This window comes from Notechis scutatus, chromosome 1, assembly GCF_049901735.1.
Source record: "Notechis scutatus isolate UNSWTSFEM ecotype Mainland chromosome 1, rNotScu1.2, whole genome shotgun sequence".
NCBI classification, from domain to species: domain Eukaryota; kingdom Metazoa; phylum Chordata; class Lepidosauria; order Squamata; family Elapidae; genus Notechis; species Notechis scutatus.
The window spans coordinates 233,960,571-233,978,031 of NC_142009.1; the positions used below are offsets into that span (position 1 = coordinate 233,960,571).

General features: G+C 42.7%; 1 protein-coding gene and 1 long non-coding RNA gene across 2 annotated transcripts in view; one reads left to right on the plus strand and one right to left on the minus strand.

Annotated features, from left to right (window-relative positions):
* LOC148133268 (uncharacterized) overlaps positions 1-16,486 on the minus strand; it is a 44,141-nt gene extending 27,655 nt beyond the window's left edge. Inside the window, exon 1 of the long non-coding RNA XR_015746624.1 lies at positions 16,081-16,486. This is a non-coding gene — a long non-coding RNA (uncharacterized LOC148133268). The remainder of the gene's footprint in view (positions 1-16,080) is intronic.
* Positions 12,520-17,461, plus strand: part of PKP3 (plakophilin 3) — an 86,335-nt gene continuing 81,393 nt past the window's right edge. The window contains exon 1 of the mRNA XM_026668158.2: positions 12,520-12,693. Within this exon, the coding sequence (XP_026523943.1) occupies positions 12,655-12,693 (39 nt within the window). The 5' untranslated portion in view covers positions 12,520-12,654. The remainder of the gene's footprint in view (positions 12,694-17,461) is intronic.

Below are 17,461 nucleotides of genomic sequence, written 5' to 3' on the forward strand. Positions count from 1 at the left end.
AGTATATGGAATCACAGTGGAGATGGGTGAATCATTGGAAGACCTGGAGGGCAAAATTGAGGACTCTATGTGGCCATTAAGAGCTAACCCCAAATCAATCAATCAATCAGTCAGTCAGTCAATCAATCAATCAATCAGTCAGTCAGTCAGTCAATGTTATTTTACTAGGCTTAAATGCCAAATAACAGTGTATAACAATGAGTAGGGTGGTGTCTATATATGCTATGATTCTACAAAAACTCTAATCAAAAGCACTGGAATAAGTCTACAGAGTGGGAAGAAGACATAAGAACAAATCACAGTATGTGATCTGGCCGTCAGTCAACCAGCAGATTCATGATTTGTCATAGTATTTTATAATAACAAAGAATTCTGCAAGAGTTACTCTGGAAGGTGAAGCAATTGCCCTAAAGCTGTTTAGAAAACCTTACTTCAAAGGCTTGATGCAATTGTTCATAATCCTATTGCTTACAAGTTGTTTCCATGCAAAGAGAAATAGTGACTGCTTGGCTTCTCCTTGTCAAGGCATTTTGAAAAGACCTTGCATGGCATAGCATAGTTTCATTCACAGAAAGATTTCTGTGAATGTCAAAAAGCTGTGTCATCTTTTCTGCTTCTGAGTGCTGTGTGACCACAGAGGAAAGTCTCAGATTAATTTACAGAGATCCAAGCCATGAAATTACACTAAGGTTAACTTTTAGTCAATATATGCTCTAGTCTAGTGCTACAGTGTTTGGAAGAGGAGGAGGTGGGGAAGTCCAAGTTCTCACACTTTAAAGAGACTAACCTAGTCCTCCAATGAAGAGAGGTGACAAAGAAGTAGTGTAGCCTCTACCTACTTATTCCACTTGGCTTCCATCAGCATCTGGCACTCCTAAGCAACCCAACCTGGTGATCTCTGGACAACTGAATAACTGGATAGAAGCATTCCTGTCAAACAGACAACAAATGGTCAAAATCGGGAGCGTACTATCAAATCCAGTACCTGTCAATAGTGGTGTTCCCCAAGGCAGTGTTCTAGGACCAACTCTCTTCATACTCTACATAAACGACCTCTGTGATCATATTAAGAGCAATTGCGTTCTCTTCGCTGATGATGTAAAGCTGTTCAATACCACAGACAATACTGCTACCCTACAAAAAGATCTTGACTATGTATCAGAGTGGTCAAACAAATGGCAACTTCAAATCTCAACAAATAAATGCTCTGTCTTACATATTGGCAAAAAAAATCAGAAAATAAAATACAAGCTGAATAGTCAAGATCTTGTTGATGACTCAAGCTCTGTAAAGGACCTTGGAATACTCACCTCTAATGATCTAAGTGCTAGAGCCCACTGCAACTACATAGCCAAAAAGGCATTAAGAGTTGTTAACCTAATCCTACGTAGCTTTTTCTCTGGTAATATCACACTACTAACCAGAGCATACAAAACATTTGCTAGACCAATACTCGAATACAGTTCATCAGTCTGGAACCCACACTACGTATCTGATATTAGCACAATTGAGAAAGTCCAGAAATATTTCACAAGAAGAGTTCTCCACTCCTCTACTCGTTGTAGAATACCTTATGCCACCAGACTTGAAATTCTAGAACTTGAAAACCTTGAATTACGCCGTCTTCGGTCTGACTTAAGCATGGTATATAAAATCATACATTGCAATGTCCTACCTGTCAATGAATACTTCAGCTTCAACCATAACAACACAAGAGCACACAATAGATACAAACTCAAAGTAAACCGCACCAAACTTGATTGCAGGAAATACGACTTCAGCAATAGAGTGGTCAATGTCTGGAATACTCTACCCGACTCTGTAGTTTCTTCCCAAACCCCAAAAACTTTAACCTTAGACTGTCTACTATTGACCTCACCCCTTTCCTAAGAGGCCTGTAGGGGGCGTGCGTGCATAAGCGCACCAACGTGCCTCACCGTCCCTGTCCTATTGTTTCTCTTATTCTTTTATTTTTCTTATATGTACCCATTTCATGTATTCACAACTATGTATACATTTATACTTATTATCTTGTAAACAATTGGCAAATCAAATAAATAAATAAATAAATAAATAAAAAAAATAAATAAATAAAATCATTGTCTCTTGGTTGACTCCACTCAGCACCAAAGAACTGATCACCATGAGGATCTAATGGAGGTGGCTCCAAGGACTCAACCTAGAAATTTAAACTGCTTTGGCTTTTCCAAAACCCAACATTGTTTCACTATGAAAGTCCTATACAAATGGTCCTTGACATACAATCATTCATTTAGTGACCGTTCAAAGTTAGAACAATACTGAAAAAAGGGACTTTTTTATTTATGACTGTGTATTTCACACTTATGACCATTGCAGCATCCCCATGGTCATGAGATCAAAATTTGAATGCTTGGCAACTGGTTCATATTTATGACAGTTGCGATGTCCCAGGGTCATGTGATCACCTTTTGTGATCTTCTGACAAGCTAAGTCAATGGGGGAAGCCAAATTCACTTAACAACCATGTTGCTAACTTAACAACTGCAGTGATCACTTAACAACCGTGGCCAGAAAGATTGTAAAATGGACAAAATTCACTTGACAAATGTCTTACTTAGCAACATAAATTTGGGGCTCAATTGTGGTCCTTAGTCAAGGACTACTGTACCCTACATCACACAATTCTTTACAATATCCCTTCCTGTACCATTAATGCTTAAACTCGGCCTCACTGCCTTGAATTCCAAGCAAAGTTCTGAGAGTGGTGCCTTATGGGAAGATGCAGCAACCAAATGACTTATGGAGAAAGGTTCTTCATCATGAATAGCTTGAGGTTTGCGACATTATTTGTGGTATCACATTAGATGAGAAGGAGGCAGATAGAAATCTGCAAGCATAAAACAAAGAGTTCCAGATGCCAAATGACAACACTCCCATCTTGAAAAGGTTGACTAGGAGCTACTGAGAAGCTAACAAACATGAAAAGGAAGTCCCGGTCTGACTCCAAGGGCATTATCTGCTGTTTCTTGCAAACAAAAGGTGCAAAGTTTGGTGCTTATCTGAAACAAGCACCTCTGGAACCCTGGCAGAACAGCTACCCAATCCTCATTTTGTGTCTTTCTCCCTTCTACAGCCGGGCTTCTTTATGGCTATGTTGGTTTGCATCTCTGAGCTCTACAAACCAGAGGAACAGCTAATATGAATAGTAATTGACCATGGGAATTGTCTGCTAAAACAGTTGCTCTGTGTGCAGAACTACCGCTCTTCACTCCATCCTGGTTCATTGGAAGGTTACACAAGAACAGTGAAGTAAGTACAGCAGCTGCTTGGGTAGCTATTGTGTGAATGAAAATGACTTGTTGAGTGCAATTAAGAGATAATTGTATGCCTCAGTGAGAACCACAAAGATGCCAAGATTGTCAGTATGCACCTTCCCATCCAGCTAATTTAACCAGATGTTTATATGCTTCATTAATGAGATCTAAGCTGTTAATGGTAGGCCTCAAAAAGGATCCTGGGATCAGGGTGGACAGCTCAGGGGAAAAATTCAAATATGAAGCTACTGAAGAAAAAAATCAGTTTGGAAACTCGAACGTGACTTGAAAATAGAACTGCTAGTATAATAATGTCCTTTATCAATGGCACAGTACTGGGTACCATTATTATTTAGTAGTAAGAAAAGTGCACCATGTACAGATTAACTAAATAATGTGGACCCTGGAGAAGCTCTCCTAAAATGAAAGACCCAAGTGATTGGGGCTTTATAACTTTGAGTGAAATAGAGGAAGACATGAGACAGATGACATAAAATAGTATGGACAGAAAGAATTGTTTCTGCTTCCAAAACAATGGTGGAACATGAGAAGAAAATACTTTTTCACATTACATATTTAAACTGTGACAACAGTACGTCTGAATGATTTTTAAAGAGGATTGGACAGGTTCATGGAGCATCAAGCTATCAGTGGCTATAAATCCTGCTGGTGATTTCCTGCCCTCTGCATCATAGACAGTGTTCCTAAAATACTGAGGGAGGTGGAAGGGAGCTACTGTCCTCCTGTCCAGATCTGTGAGCATCCCACATGCACCCAGTTAGACCCAGTGTGTAACAGAACACTGGACTAGACTAGATAGGAATATAGGTCAATCCCAGTATTGGGATTCACATTTTTTTACTACCTGTGGGCGTGGCTTAAGCGTGGCAGGGGAAGAATACTGCAAAATCCCATTCCCTCCCCACCCCATTAACCTGCTTTCCAGCTCTGTTCTCCTGTGCAGGGCAACAAAAGAAGACCCAACCAATCATCTGGGACTCGGGAGGCAGAGAATAGATGGGGGCGGGGCCAGTCAGAGGTGATATTTGCCAGTTCTCCAAACTACTCAAAATTTCCACTACCGGTTCTCCAGAATTGGTCAAAACCTGCTGAATACCTCTGGTCGATTCACTATAACTTGGGAATTCGTGTCAACAATGACTTTCAATCTTCTGCCCCCAAATCAGTTGTTTAATGTTATCAGTTGTGATCTCCAAGGTCATTTGCTAGATTATATCAGGAGACAGTTCATTTTGGAGAGTACTGGTCTTCTTCTCTCCCACCACCCTCCAGCCCCTTGAACCGCAAACTGATTCAGCCTAGCAACTTTGCCTCCTGGCCTTCAAGCATCATATAAAGAAGAAAAGAAGAAGAGGCGTATCACCCATAAAACCATCCAAATCACCTTCATGGGGGAGAGATGCAGCATATAAAGGTTTAATAAATAAATCAGCAAAAGAAAAAAGAAAAAACAGAAGAACGTAGCATGGTTTGGTGCAAAATGTTGTATTTATTAATTACATGTGTAGATGCCAATATAGAAACAATTATACCATAATTGCAGCAGAAATGTAAATGTGAGGAGAATTGTAACTTGATTTGCTGTCCAAGCACTACCTTTTGTCAGGCTAGGCTTTTATTTCTAACAGTTCTTGTTTTTAACCCCAGTCCTGAATTGTCTCCATCCTTCTTTCACATTATATCTGTTTTTCCAATAATTTGTCTACAGTTCACATTATACCTTTGTGTAATGCATTATATTATAAAGAAGTGTTCAGTATCTTGTTCAAATAAACAATAATTATATTTTTCCTGCCACTTTTATGCATAACTCAAGGTGACAAGCATATCTAACATCCTGCCTCCTCTTTTCCCCACAATAACACTGTGAGGTGAGTTGGGCTGAGAAGTAGCAGGGATAAAGTTACCCAGCCAGTTTTCATATCTCAGGGAAGCCTAAAACTCATTAGTTTCCCGATTTCTATGCCAGCCCCTTAACCATTACACCAAACCAGCTCTTTATATTGGGATATTTAGTGGGGTGTATTTGGATTTCTATTTGTTTTATTCATGCACCTGGCCTTCTCCCTAAGCACTCAATCCTTTTAAAGACATTCACACGGATATTCTAGAATCACAAGATGCTCTTACAGTATCCTACAACTTCTGATAATAATAATTTAAATAAATACAGACCAGTGCAGACATACAAAAACAAGAAGAGCAATGAGACTTACCTTACTCCTCATCCTGTTGATCTACAAACCAAAGAAGTGTTTGTGTTTTCTGGGTACCCAAACAATTTCTCCCTATGTAAAATATTGCTGTTCAAATGTAGTGGTTCTGTCTGTATTGATCGTAAGATTTTTGGTTCTGTTTCCCCACTCCTCATAATAATATACACGTCTATAAGACTTACAGGAGCATTTTTTAAAAAATAATCTGTGTTTATTTGTAGTTTATCCACCCATCTGAGGATATGCAGGGGGAAATATCTTTTCTGCCGTAAATCTGAAGAGAAAAACAGCCATGCAGAGGTGAGGCTTGACATTAATTTCAAATTACCCCTTGATATTCTCAAAGCCTAAAATTCTTCTATAAAACATTAAATTTAAAATAGTGTAGGCACAGGTGTGAGGAATCCTTATGCACCGGTTCACATCTCAGGAATTCAGAAGAAGAACCAGGGAAGGGATCAGAAAGAAGAAAAGTGATCAAAGAAATTGTGATCTCCTTTCCTTGTAAACTCTCTCTCTCTCTCTCTCTCTCTCTCTCTCTCTCTCTCTCTCTCTCTCTCTCTCTCTCTCTCTCTCTCTCTCTCTCTCACACACACACACACACACACACACACGGTCAAAGTGCTACATTCTAGGTCTTTCTTCTTAAGCAGATTACCACTGTTAAGAGAAAAGCAAACAAAAGCAGTCAAAAGAAAGAAAGAAAATATTGGCTGATGAATAAGGGTTGTCAACATCTTCTCTTCTATTAAATCCTAAAGAGGCATTACTGGCTGTGTTTCAGTAAGTCTGTCCGGAAGCAACCTTTAATAGGACAGCTCTTCAAAGCGAGGACAACTTCAGATGTTGAATGATCTTCTAGTAGCCTTTTAGATAGAGAGCTGCCTCTTGCAAAGGAGGAATCCATGGCTTCTGTTTCTTATACTCACTCGGTCTGCAAAAGGAGACAGCAAAACTTAGTACTGTAGGCTTTCTTTTAAGGTCTAATTTCTCACATTCCTGTGCTCCGGTGTTCTATGTGTTATGTTTGAGGCATGGGTTTAATGAACGGAGACCAGACTGTAAACCTTGAACTTCAGCTCTTTATTCTCAAGCATAACAGAGACAAAAAACCCCGGCTAGCAGTCACTCTTTTATAGAGTAAGCTGCTATCCGGATAACCAATGGATAGCGTTATAGCGTTTGAATCTTGGCGTGGCCCGCCAACAGCCAATCAGATTGTTCGGAATGAACCAATCATAACTTGCCATTATATGGGCCAATAGGAAGTGCAGGATTACGATCCTGCTATGCAAATGAATCTTTATTAAATACATTTCTTTAGTTCACAACACCCCTCCCCCCTGGGTTCCATTTGACGGCCGTGGTGACGTAATCACGCAGGTATGCAGGTCGTTTTACCTGCCTATTTGATTTTCGCTGTTCCACCGGTTTTTGTTTAATGTTCGGTTCCGGTGGAACGCAAGGCTCATCTTCGCACGGGGTTGATTCCGCGGTGCTGTTTTCGATACTATCAGGGTCCCTTAAGTCCACTCCTGGATCGGGCAGGCATGTTTCCACTACGGGGTTCCTCTGCGGGGAGGATGCCCCCCGATCCCGGACCTTCTTCAGGTGGCGCGAGTATTCGGTTTAGCGGCCGTCTGTCCTCGATTATGTCGTCGTCTATACGGCCTTCGTCCCTCTCGGTATTCCCTCCCCCTTGAGTTTTGAAGTCCGGGGGGTCGCGGATATTGGGTTGTAAAAGTTGATCTATGTGGCATTTCCATATCTTGCCGTCTGTCATTTTAAGGCGGTAAGATCTAGGGCCAGTGAGGTAGACTACGGTGGCTGGGACCCACAACGGTTCGCCGGAAAGGTTTTTGGCATAGACCAAGTCGCCTACCTTGAATTGGCGATACGTTCCGCTGGATCCACAAGGTTTCTCTGGCGAATAAGATGGGTGTAATCGGTCGAGGTGGGAGCGAAGCTTCCGTCCCATTAAAAGTTCGGCTGGAGTCTTGTTGGTGACACTGTGGGGGGTAATGTGCTGTAGTAAGAGTATTTTGTTCAATCTAGTGTTGATGTCCCCAGGATCCATTTTTTGTAGTGTCTTTTTAACAAATTGGACCATCCGTTCCGCCCTACCATTTGCCGCAGGGTGAGCCGGCGAAGTTAAGGCATGGCGGATGCCCCAGTCCACCAGGTATTGTTCGAAGGTGAGGGCCATGAACTGGGGTCCGTTGTCGGAAACTAGAACGTCCGGGAAACCGTGTGTTGCAAATAATCTATCTAGTTTTTTAATAACGGAGTCAGTAGTCGTGCTTTTCATCTTGTGGATTTTGAGCCAGTTGGAGTAAGCATCCATGGTTAGAAGAAAGGTGTGTCCTTTAGTGGGTCCCGCGAAATCAATGTGGATGCGGGACCACGGGCCTCGAGGAGTTTCCCATTCGGTGGGAATTGCTCTCGGTGGGGCGTTGCTGACCTCTTGGCAGTTTCTACACGTGGTTACCCAGGCTTCAATTTGTTTATCGATGCCTGGCCACCAGGCGTAGCTTCGAGCAAGAGCCTTCATGCGGACGATGCCCGGATGTCCTTCGTGCAGGGTTTGCAACACGAGTCGCTGTAGTCTCTCTGGCACGACGACTCTATCTCCCCATAGGATGCAGCCCTTCTGGGAGAATAGTTCCGTTTGCCGGTGTTTGAACGGTGCAAAAGTGGCGGGGGTTTCTTCGACTGGCCACCCGCGTTCGACCCAACTGAGAACTTTTGCGAGGATATAGTTTCGTTTTGTGCCGGCAGCGATATCTCTTGCCGTTAGTGGCGGCGAGTTGAGGGTTTCAATTTGCAGCGTAGTGAGGGTTGGAGCTGGGTCGCTGATGGTTTCCGGAAGTGGGGAACGGCTCAAAGCATCAGCGTGGGGAATGGCTTTCCCTGGGCGATGCAGCAGTACGTAGTTGTAAGCTGCTAGGAATTCTGACCAGCAAGTCATTCTAGGCGATAATATATGCGGGGTTGGTTTATCACCTGCTAAAATGCCAAGTAAAGGCTTGTGGTCTGTAATTAGAGTAAAGGGGCGCCCGTAAACATATTCATGAAATCGCTTCACGGCCGATACAATAGCAAGAGCCTCTTTGTCAAGTTGGCTATAGTTCCGTTCAGCCTTCGATAATGTCCGTGAAAAGTACGCAATGGGAGCTTCATGCCCGTTTGGTAACACGTGACTCAAAATGGCTCCAACCCCAAATGGTGATGCGTCAGATGTAATATTTAATGGCAAAGTCTCGTTGTATTGCATTAGAACAGCATCGGATGTTAATAAGTCTTTCACTTTTTGAAAAGAGTGTTCTTCTCGATATCCCCAGACCCAGGTGGCTTTCTTGTCGAGAAGTCTATGTAGGGGCTCAGCTACGGTCGCCTTCTGGGACAAGAAGATGTTGTAAAAGTTAATGAGTTCCAGGAAAGCCTGGAGATCAGTCTTATTTTTCGGTCTTGGGGCGTTCTTGATTGCCCTGAGTTTGTTTTCGGTAGGGTGAATACCTTGTTTATCGAGGAGGTATCCAAGAAACTCTACCCTTTCAGTGCACAGTTGACATTTATTTTTTTTAACCTTGAGACCGGCATCCTTAAATCTATGTAAAACCAATCTGAGACACCTTTCAAGCTCTTCTCTATTTGGGGCAGCAATTAAAACGTCATCGAAGTACGGTACAACCCCTTTTATTCCCTGTAAAAGTCTCTCCATTAGACTCTGAAATATCCCGGGGGCTACACTCACTCCGAACTGGAGTCTGTTGCATTTAAAGGCACCTCGGTGTGTAACAATAGTCTGTGCCTCTGCGGTTTCCACATCAACGGGTAGTTGTTGATACGCTTGCGCTAAGTCCAACTTTGCGAAGATCTTCCCGCCGCCCAGGGAGTGGAGAAGATGTTGAACCACCGGCACCGGATTAGCGCTCTGTTGGAGTGCGTGGTTCAGGGTGGCACGGTAGTCTCCACAAATTCTAATCAACCCATCCGGTTTGATGGGGGTTACGATTGGGGTTTCCCAATGGGCATGGTCAATAGGCTCCAACACCCCTTGGGCTATTAACTTATCAAGTTGCTCGTCAATCTTGGGTTTAAGGGCGAACGGCACCCGACGAGGCTTAAGGCGGATAGGGGCTACTTCTGGATTGAGGCTAAAGGATATAGGGGTCCCCTTGTACTTGCCTAAGTTGTCTGAAAACATGTCGTGGAATTCCTGGACGATGCTCTCTTCCCAATCGTCGCTTCTGGTCCGGTGAATGCCGGCCACCTCGATCCCGAGTGGGGCGAACCATTGTAGGCCTAGTAAACTGGGCCGGTCACCATCGGCGATAGTTAATGGGAGTGACACGGAACGATTTTTAAAAGATACTTGGACTTGACTCACTCCGACGACTGGGATCATGTTCCCTTGGTAATCTCTGAGGATGATTTTCTGTGTCCTGAGGTCTTGACGACGGATGGCAGGGATCAGCTGTTTAAGGGTCTTCCAGGAAACTATCGAGAGGGACGATCCAGAGTCGACTTCCATCAGGCAAGGTTGGTTCTCGATGGCCACTTTCACTCGGATCTTTTGTTTGTCTAATGACGAAGCGTGGCCGATAATAATAGTCTGGTGTGCCTCTTCTCGTCTTGCTGGAAGAGCAGATGTTTTGCTGCTGTAGGCATGGTTGTTCCATTGGTTATTCAAACGATCCCGATTTGCAGGGAGGTTCCCTGTGGTTTGTGTTTGTGTTGGATTCCCTCTTACTTCTGCAGACCCATGCGATGTGGCCTCTCTTCCCACAGGAACGGCAGATTGCGTCGAGGAATTTGCAACCGGATCGCGGGTGGTTTCCCACACAACCCGCACATGGGCGCTGAAATTTTAGAGTTTGTTGATCTTGTTCGGCCCGAAGTCTGTTAACCTCTTCTTCATCACTCTCGGACTGGGACTCGAGGTCCTCATGGTGCGCTGTTGCTGAGTGTCTTTCTAGTTGAGGCGAGGCTTCACGGGCGAATTGACGGAGCGGTGCGTTGGTGCGGCGCATTTGAGCGGCCGACTTCTTGGTTGCCTCTGCTGCAGTAGCGTCTGCAATGGCATCTGCAAGATCGATGTCCCCTTTTGCCATGATCTTGCTCTGTACTGTGTGGTCATCTAATCCCAGAACTATGCGGTCTCGCATAGCTTCTTCTAGGTCTGAAAAACCACAGAGGCCTCCCAGGTTTCTAAGGTCAGCGATGAAGTCTCCAATACTTTCACCCTTCCGCTGATCCCGTTGATAAAATTCATGTCTCCGGACCAACGTTGGTATGGCGGGGGCATAGTGAGCCCGTAGGATAGGTTCGAGGTTGTCCCAATCCATTGATTTCACCTCAGCCGGTTTCGCGAGCGCTTTCGCCATCCTAAAAACGGCCGGTCCACAATGGGTCAAGAACACCGCCCGCTTCTTTCCGGGTGTAGCGTCTTTCAAATTGTTGGTTTCTAGAAACATTTGAAACCGATCCATATACGACTCCCAGTCTTCCTTTTCCGGGTCAAAAGGAGCGGGTGGTATAGCGCCACCTGACATCCTGCCGATGTAGATGCGCTCTCAGCCACGTGCTTCGGTTGGTGCTCTGTATGGTTTAGTCAGCTCTTTTGTCTCCGAATCCCATCCTCGTCGCCAGTGTTATGTTTGAGGCATGGGTTTAATGAACGGAGACCAGACTGTAAACCTTGAACTTCAGCTCTTTATTCTCAAGCATAACAGAGACAAAAACCCCCGGCTAGCAGTCACTCTTTTATAGAGTAAGCTGCTATCCGGATAACCAATGGATAGCGTTATAGCGTTTGAATCTTGGCGCGGCCCGCCAACAGCCAATCAGATTGCTCGGAATGAACCAATCATAACTTGCCATTATATGGGCCAATAGGAAGTGCAGGATTACGATCCTGCTATGCAAATGAATCTTTATTAAATACATTTCTTTAGTTCACAACACTATGTGTTATTATTATTATGCATCAGGCACATATATAAACTAATTAAGTGAGGTAAAACCGAAACAAATTAAAATAAAGAATGCTCTGAAAAACAGCTGTTCTTTGCTTGGTGCCTTCAAGTCAGTCTTGACTTGTGGCAGCAATTTTCTTGGTAAGATTTTTAAAATGGTTTGCCCTTGCCTTCTTTTTCCTAGGGCCAAGAGAATGAGTGGCTAGCCCAAGGTCACCCATCTGGCTTTGTGCCTAAGGCAGGACTAAAACTCCCTGTCTCACAGTTTCTACTCTGGTGCCTTAACCACCACCCTAAACTGGCTCTTTTTTTTTTTTTTGCAATTGCAGTTTGAAATGTTCCACATTGTTTTCAGCCCCCCGAGACCTGACATGGTGTCAATGAATGAAGTAAATAAGGAAACAAAAAGAAATATCTGTGTAATTAAGATAAGAGAGAAAGGACAGAAATGAAAGCATTCTTTCCTGTCTTAAATGCATTTAACGGCATTTGTCCTCATGACAGCCAGAGTCATTGACTGAGCTGGTCCAGACTGATAGAAACTGTAGTCCACAATAACTGGAGGATGTTGAGAAAAGATGGTGTAAGAAGGCAAGAGAACGGTCCACCGTGTTACAAATTAACAAAGGAAATGGTTCAAATGGTATGACCACAATTCAGCTCCCTTTGTAACCCAGTACTTTTTTGGGACATCCCAGTCTGCTAAAAGTGACTTAAAACTTAAGGTGTGAATTGAGTTAGCTTTGGATAAAAAGACTGAGAAATTTGGAAAGAGCCCATGGATTCTCCCTCTGAGAACTTGCACAAGGAGCTCTATCATCACTGCCACAGAAAGTTCAAACTTGTCTTGTTTTTCAAAGTTTGTTTTTTAAAGGAAAATCTAACAATGAATCTAACCCTAACCCTAACCGGTTGGATAACATCAGTGGGTGGAACTAACTGTTAGCTCCCAGCCCTGCCCAGCCCAGCCCTAGCCTACCCTAGCCAAGCCTTGCTTGTGCTCGCACCAACAGCTACTGAACAGTAGAGTTTAATCATTCCAGGTGTTTGCAGAAGGAAATAACTGCCTATCTGGTCGCCTTTGGGACTTCGAGAGCCCCAAGCTTAGGCACGTGGGAAATTCTCTCCGTCACCTCTGAGAGGATGCTGCAAGGAAACAAGAAGTCCAAAATGCCAAGCACGGTACGTCTTATCCATTCTCTTTCTCTCTCTCTCTCTTCTACTGCCTTTCCATTTTGATTAATAAGCCAACTTTAAGGCAACTGTGCTAAGCAAGGGTACGGCAGCTTTATATTTTGGCTCTGGCTATTGTAAGCAGGATGGCACTTCAATGCAGATCCTGGTGCAGAATGTATTAGTCTGCTTGGGAACAGGCAAGTCTTCTAAATATCTTGTGAAAATGTGTACAAATTGCACTTTGAAAATACCCTTTATTGGGTGCCAACCCAGAATTATTTCAGAGCAAGAATCCTGTATGCACAGAACGCTTGGTTGACTGGCAAACTGTAAGCAAGCAAATGGGGTATTTAAATAGCTGGCAATTTATGATGTGATCAACTAAGGCTTGAGCTCTCACATAGATGGGCTCAGTGAGATGGTCCAAGAGCATTTTGCTTTCCTCCCTATTGTGAGTGATCTTGTTTAGAAACTCTGGGATCTGGTGCTGTGAACTTGAAACTAAAATTCAGAAATCCCAAACGAGGCATAAATGGACAGGTGCGTCTCCATTTCCAAAATACAACTCCTCTGTAGTCAAGTGAAATTATATTTCTTGGCATGGCATGCATGCATAGTGTACTAATGAAATTCACTGTTATGAACTGTGGCATAATGGCCACCGTGTTCAGTGCGTCCAAAGGAATAGATAAATCCACAGCAAGGGATGAGGCTCTCAGAGTCTATTAGCCATTGCAATCTAGTGTTTCCCCTTTGCAATGGGCTTCAGCTTCCATAATTTCAAAGCCAATTTAATGCTTCTTGTAGGTCAAATGTCATAGTCCTGGAAATGTTGTGGGGGGGGGGATAAAAAGTAATCCCCCAGCTTCAAGCTGTGCTATTTGGGTGGTTGTTTGTCATTTTTCTTCAGGTGAACATTAGAAACAGAGTTGGCAGTCCAATTTATTTTGTTTATAATGATGTCTGAGGAAATGCTGAGAGTCTGTTTGAGAGAAATAGAGCAGTGGACATTTTACAGTTACAAATGACGAATAACTTCAGAACAGCCTCATCCCAAGAATTACAGTGAAGCATAGCAAAAATGTTCCACTTGATTGTGAAGAACATTACTGTAAAGTTCCTTAGCCTGGAAAACCATTTTTGTCATTTTTGTTATTACACCATTTACTACAAATATATAACTTGAGCAGGTAAAGATGTTTTATCTTTCTCAAGAAGTCAGCATTTTCGTTTAAGAGACAGAGTGTGACTATATGTGCTAAGCCAGAATGGTAACAATGGCGTGGGAACCTGAAGTGAGAAGGATGGCCTGGGTGGGAACTGCTGCTGAATTCCAAATATTCTCTGAAGATTTTGGAAAGCAATCCTCTCTTGTTCTCATTTCCCAACCAACAAAACCAAGATACTAATGAAATATTTAATTAGCTGCTGTGAAGAAGAATAAGCACTTTGCCTTATGGAATATGTGTGGGAAGAAGCATTTGGAAATACATAGCATGGAAATGTAATGAACAAGGCTCTTCACTTAGGTCTCTAGCTACACAAATGGAAGAACAGATTTGCCCCTCCGGTGCACCCTTTGTTTGTCAAATTAAGGCAACAGGGGAAAGAAGAGAGGCTTTGTTGTACCAGCTACAACTGATCTGCAAGAATAGACTTGCACACATTGATGAAGGAGTCCATATTTCTTTTTGAGTTGTTATTTCTCAAAATTGCTTATGGTTGCACATGTTATAATTTAAATGAGTGCTGGAGGCTTTAAGGGTAGGCGTGGGTTTGAAGGACTTGTTCATTCTGTCTACGTTCTTTCCAACTTGGCAACTTTCGAGCCCCATCCTGAGCAAGGGCCTTTCCTGGTGAAGAATAGATTGGGCTAGCAGGAGCAGGATCAGCTCATATGTAGAACTTTCATTCCTGTTCAGCTAGCAAAGGAAAAGTGGGATAAATGAGAGTTTTGTATTGCCTTAGGAAGGGGAATTTTATATATATTTTTTATCAAGATACTTAAAAGCCAAATATTCTTTTTTTTTTCCACTGAAATATAAATATTCGCTGGGCTGCCCTCAATTTGAATCCCTCAAACAACAGGGAAGCTGAGGGTCATGGCAGATTCTTATTGCCTGCTTATCAAGGTACTGTTAAGAGTCCAAGTTTTTCATGTCGTGTTCTAGTATTACAGTTTCTGTACTCTACAGCTAGTCTTTGACTTATGACCGGTTGTTTAGTGATAGTTGGAAGTTACAACCTGCTGGGAAAAAAAGGGGATTTACAGTGGTGGGATTCAAAAATTTTTACTACTGGTTCTGTGGGTGTGGCTTGGTGGGCATGGCATGGCTTGATGGGCGTAGCTTGGTGGGAGTGGCAGGGGAAGGATACTGCAAAATCCCCATTCTCTCCTCACCTCACTAACCTGCTTTCCAGCTCCCTTCTCCTGTGCAGGGCAACAAAAAAAAAGACCCAGCCAAGCAGCTGGGACTCAGGAGGCAGAGAATAGATGGGGGCGGGGCCAGTCAGAGGTAGTATTTGCCAGTTCTCCAAACTACTCAAAATTTCCGCTACCGGTTCTCCAGAACTGGTCAGAACCTGCTGAATACCACCTCTGGGGATTTACAACCTGGATCCAAAGTTCTGGTGGTTGCCTCCCACCCATGATCACCTGACTGCATTTTTGGTGTTCAGCAACATGGCTGCATTTACAGCCATTTTCAGGGTTCTGGGATCACATGACTAATTGCATGACGGTTTTGACAAAAAACAGCCCTTTTGTTTTTCAGCAAAACCATGCTATCATGAACAATGGGGTTTACCTAACGACTGGCATTCGCTTAACCACTGCCCCCAAAAATATTGCCATGTGACAACCCATTTCATGACACTTACAACTTACAACCATAATGGGCAGGGTTCAATATGGTCATAACTCAAGGACTCCCTGCATTCTGAACTTACCTTTTTTGAATAACACTTCAATCCTTATATTAGTGGAGACTCAAGTGGGAAGTTCATCACTTTTAATTTACATATTCATAATCTTTCAATGCTTATTATCCTTCTGCCTTAATCTTGTCTTGTTCTCTGCTATTAACATTGTTCTGAGGGAACCCTAGTGCACATCACTGAAAATAGTGTGCCTAGAGTACATATAGTGTACATATACATATACACATATGCATACACCATCATAGTTTTTTCTTTTGGGGTAAGCAACACTAAAAAAAGTGCAGAAGTAGAGTAAGAACAGTAAGCTAAAAAAATTAAAGGCATGAGATTAGACAATGAAAGGAACTGCAGCTAAATATAATATATCCAGCATCAGACACAATTCCTGTCTACACAAGCCATCCCTCACTTCCATCACATCCATACATGTGTTGATTTCTTTCAACTTCTTACCTTTTTCTTTCAGAGGAATTCAGTTTCATCCAGCCATGACTTTCTCAGCCTTCTCCTTCCTCTCAGCCATTCATATATATTTGTTTAGAGAATTGATCCTTGCTCATTCTTTCTATATGAAATCATACGTTTGTATTCAATCCATACTGTAGAGTCCGTTCATTGTTGATCTCTTGATCTTTTCTTGTTTTATCATGCACATTCTTAAGGACTTCTCCCACTGTGTGCACCATATATTGTTATGATTTTCCTGACATATTCAACTCTCATTCCGCATGACAGTGGACCAAAGCATGCTTTTATACTCCACCATGTTTGCTTCTTTCAACAAGCATTTGTTCCTTTCATCATACACTATTCGTTAACTCTCTGTCAGCATTTGCACAACGTAGCATGTCTCCATGCTGAGGTGAAATTCAAAAATGTTCCCTACCAGCTCTGTGGGCATGGCTATGGGCATGGCTTGGTAAAAAAGAATAGCAACCAGGAGCGATGGGGGTGATTTTTTACTAATTCAAATTATCAAGGTGGTTGAATTTCACTCCTACTCCATGCGTTTTCTTACCTTGAATACATTTTCTACCAAGAAATACAAATTTATCAACTTGCTCTACTTTTTTATTTCCAAGTGCTCATTCCATTTCACCTTCAAACACCACCTCCTAGATATATATTTTTAATCCATGCTTCATCATTCTCATTGCATCAGACGATCTAACATTCTATTTGCTACATGTCCTTTGAGTTTTCAACCCACAAGACAGCCTTGTCTTCCTATGAATGTGCCCTCTCATTTATGTCTTCAAGAGCACTCTACCAACTTTATCACAAACTTTCCTGCCATGTTGCAGTCCTTGACTTATGGCCACAATTGAGCCCAAAATTTATGTTGCTAAGCAAGACTGTTGTGAAGTAAGTTTGCCTCAGGTGTTAAGTGAATCACTGAAGTTCTTAAGCTAGTAACAGTTGTTAAATGAATCTGGCTTTCCTATTGACTTTGCTTGTTGGAAGGTCACAAAAAGGGATCGATCACATGACCCAGGACCACTGCAGCAGGCATAAACATTGCCAGTTGCCAAGTGTTTGAATTTTGTTCACATGGCCACACGGATGCTGAAACAATCTTAAATGTGAAAAATGGTCCCAGGTCACTTTTTTCAGTGCTGTTGTAGCTTCAAATGGTCCCAAAATGAATGGTTGTAATGGAAGACTGGCTGTACTCAACAGTGATAGCTTGGTTTTCTTTCCTGCTTATGTTGAAACCATTCACTAAGCATTCCACTCTAGCCTCACGCTAGCTTTACTTACTGCTCTCTTCTTACTCGGCAAGCAACAATCAACTCCGTATTCATACAAAACATTACATAATTCAAGCTTCTTT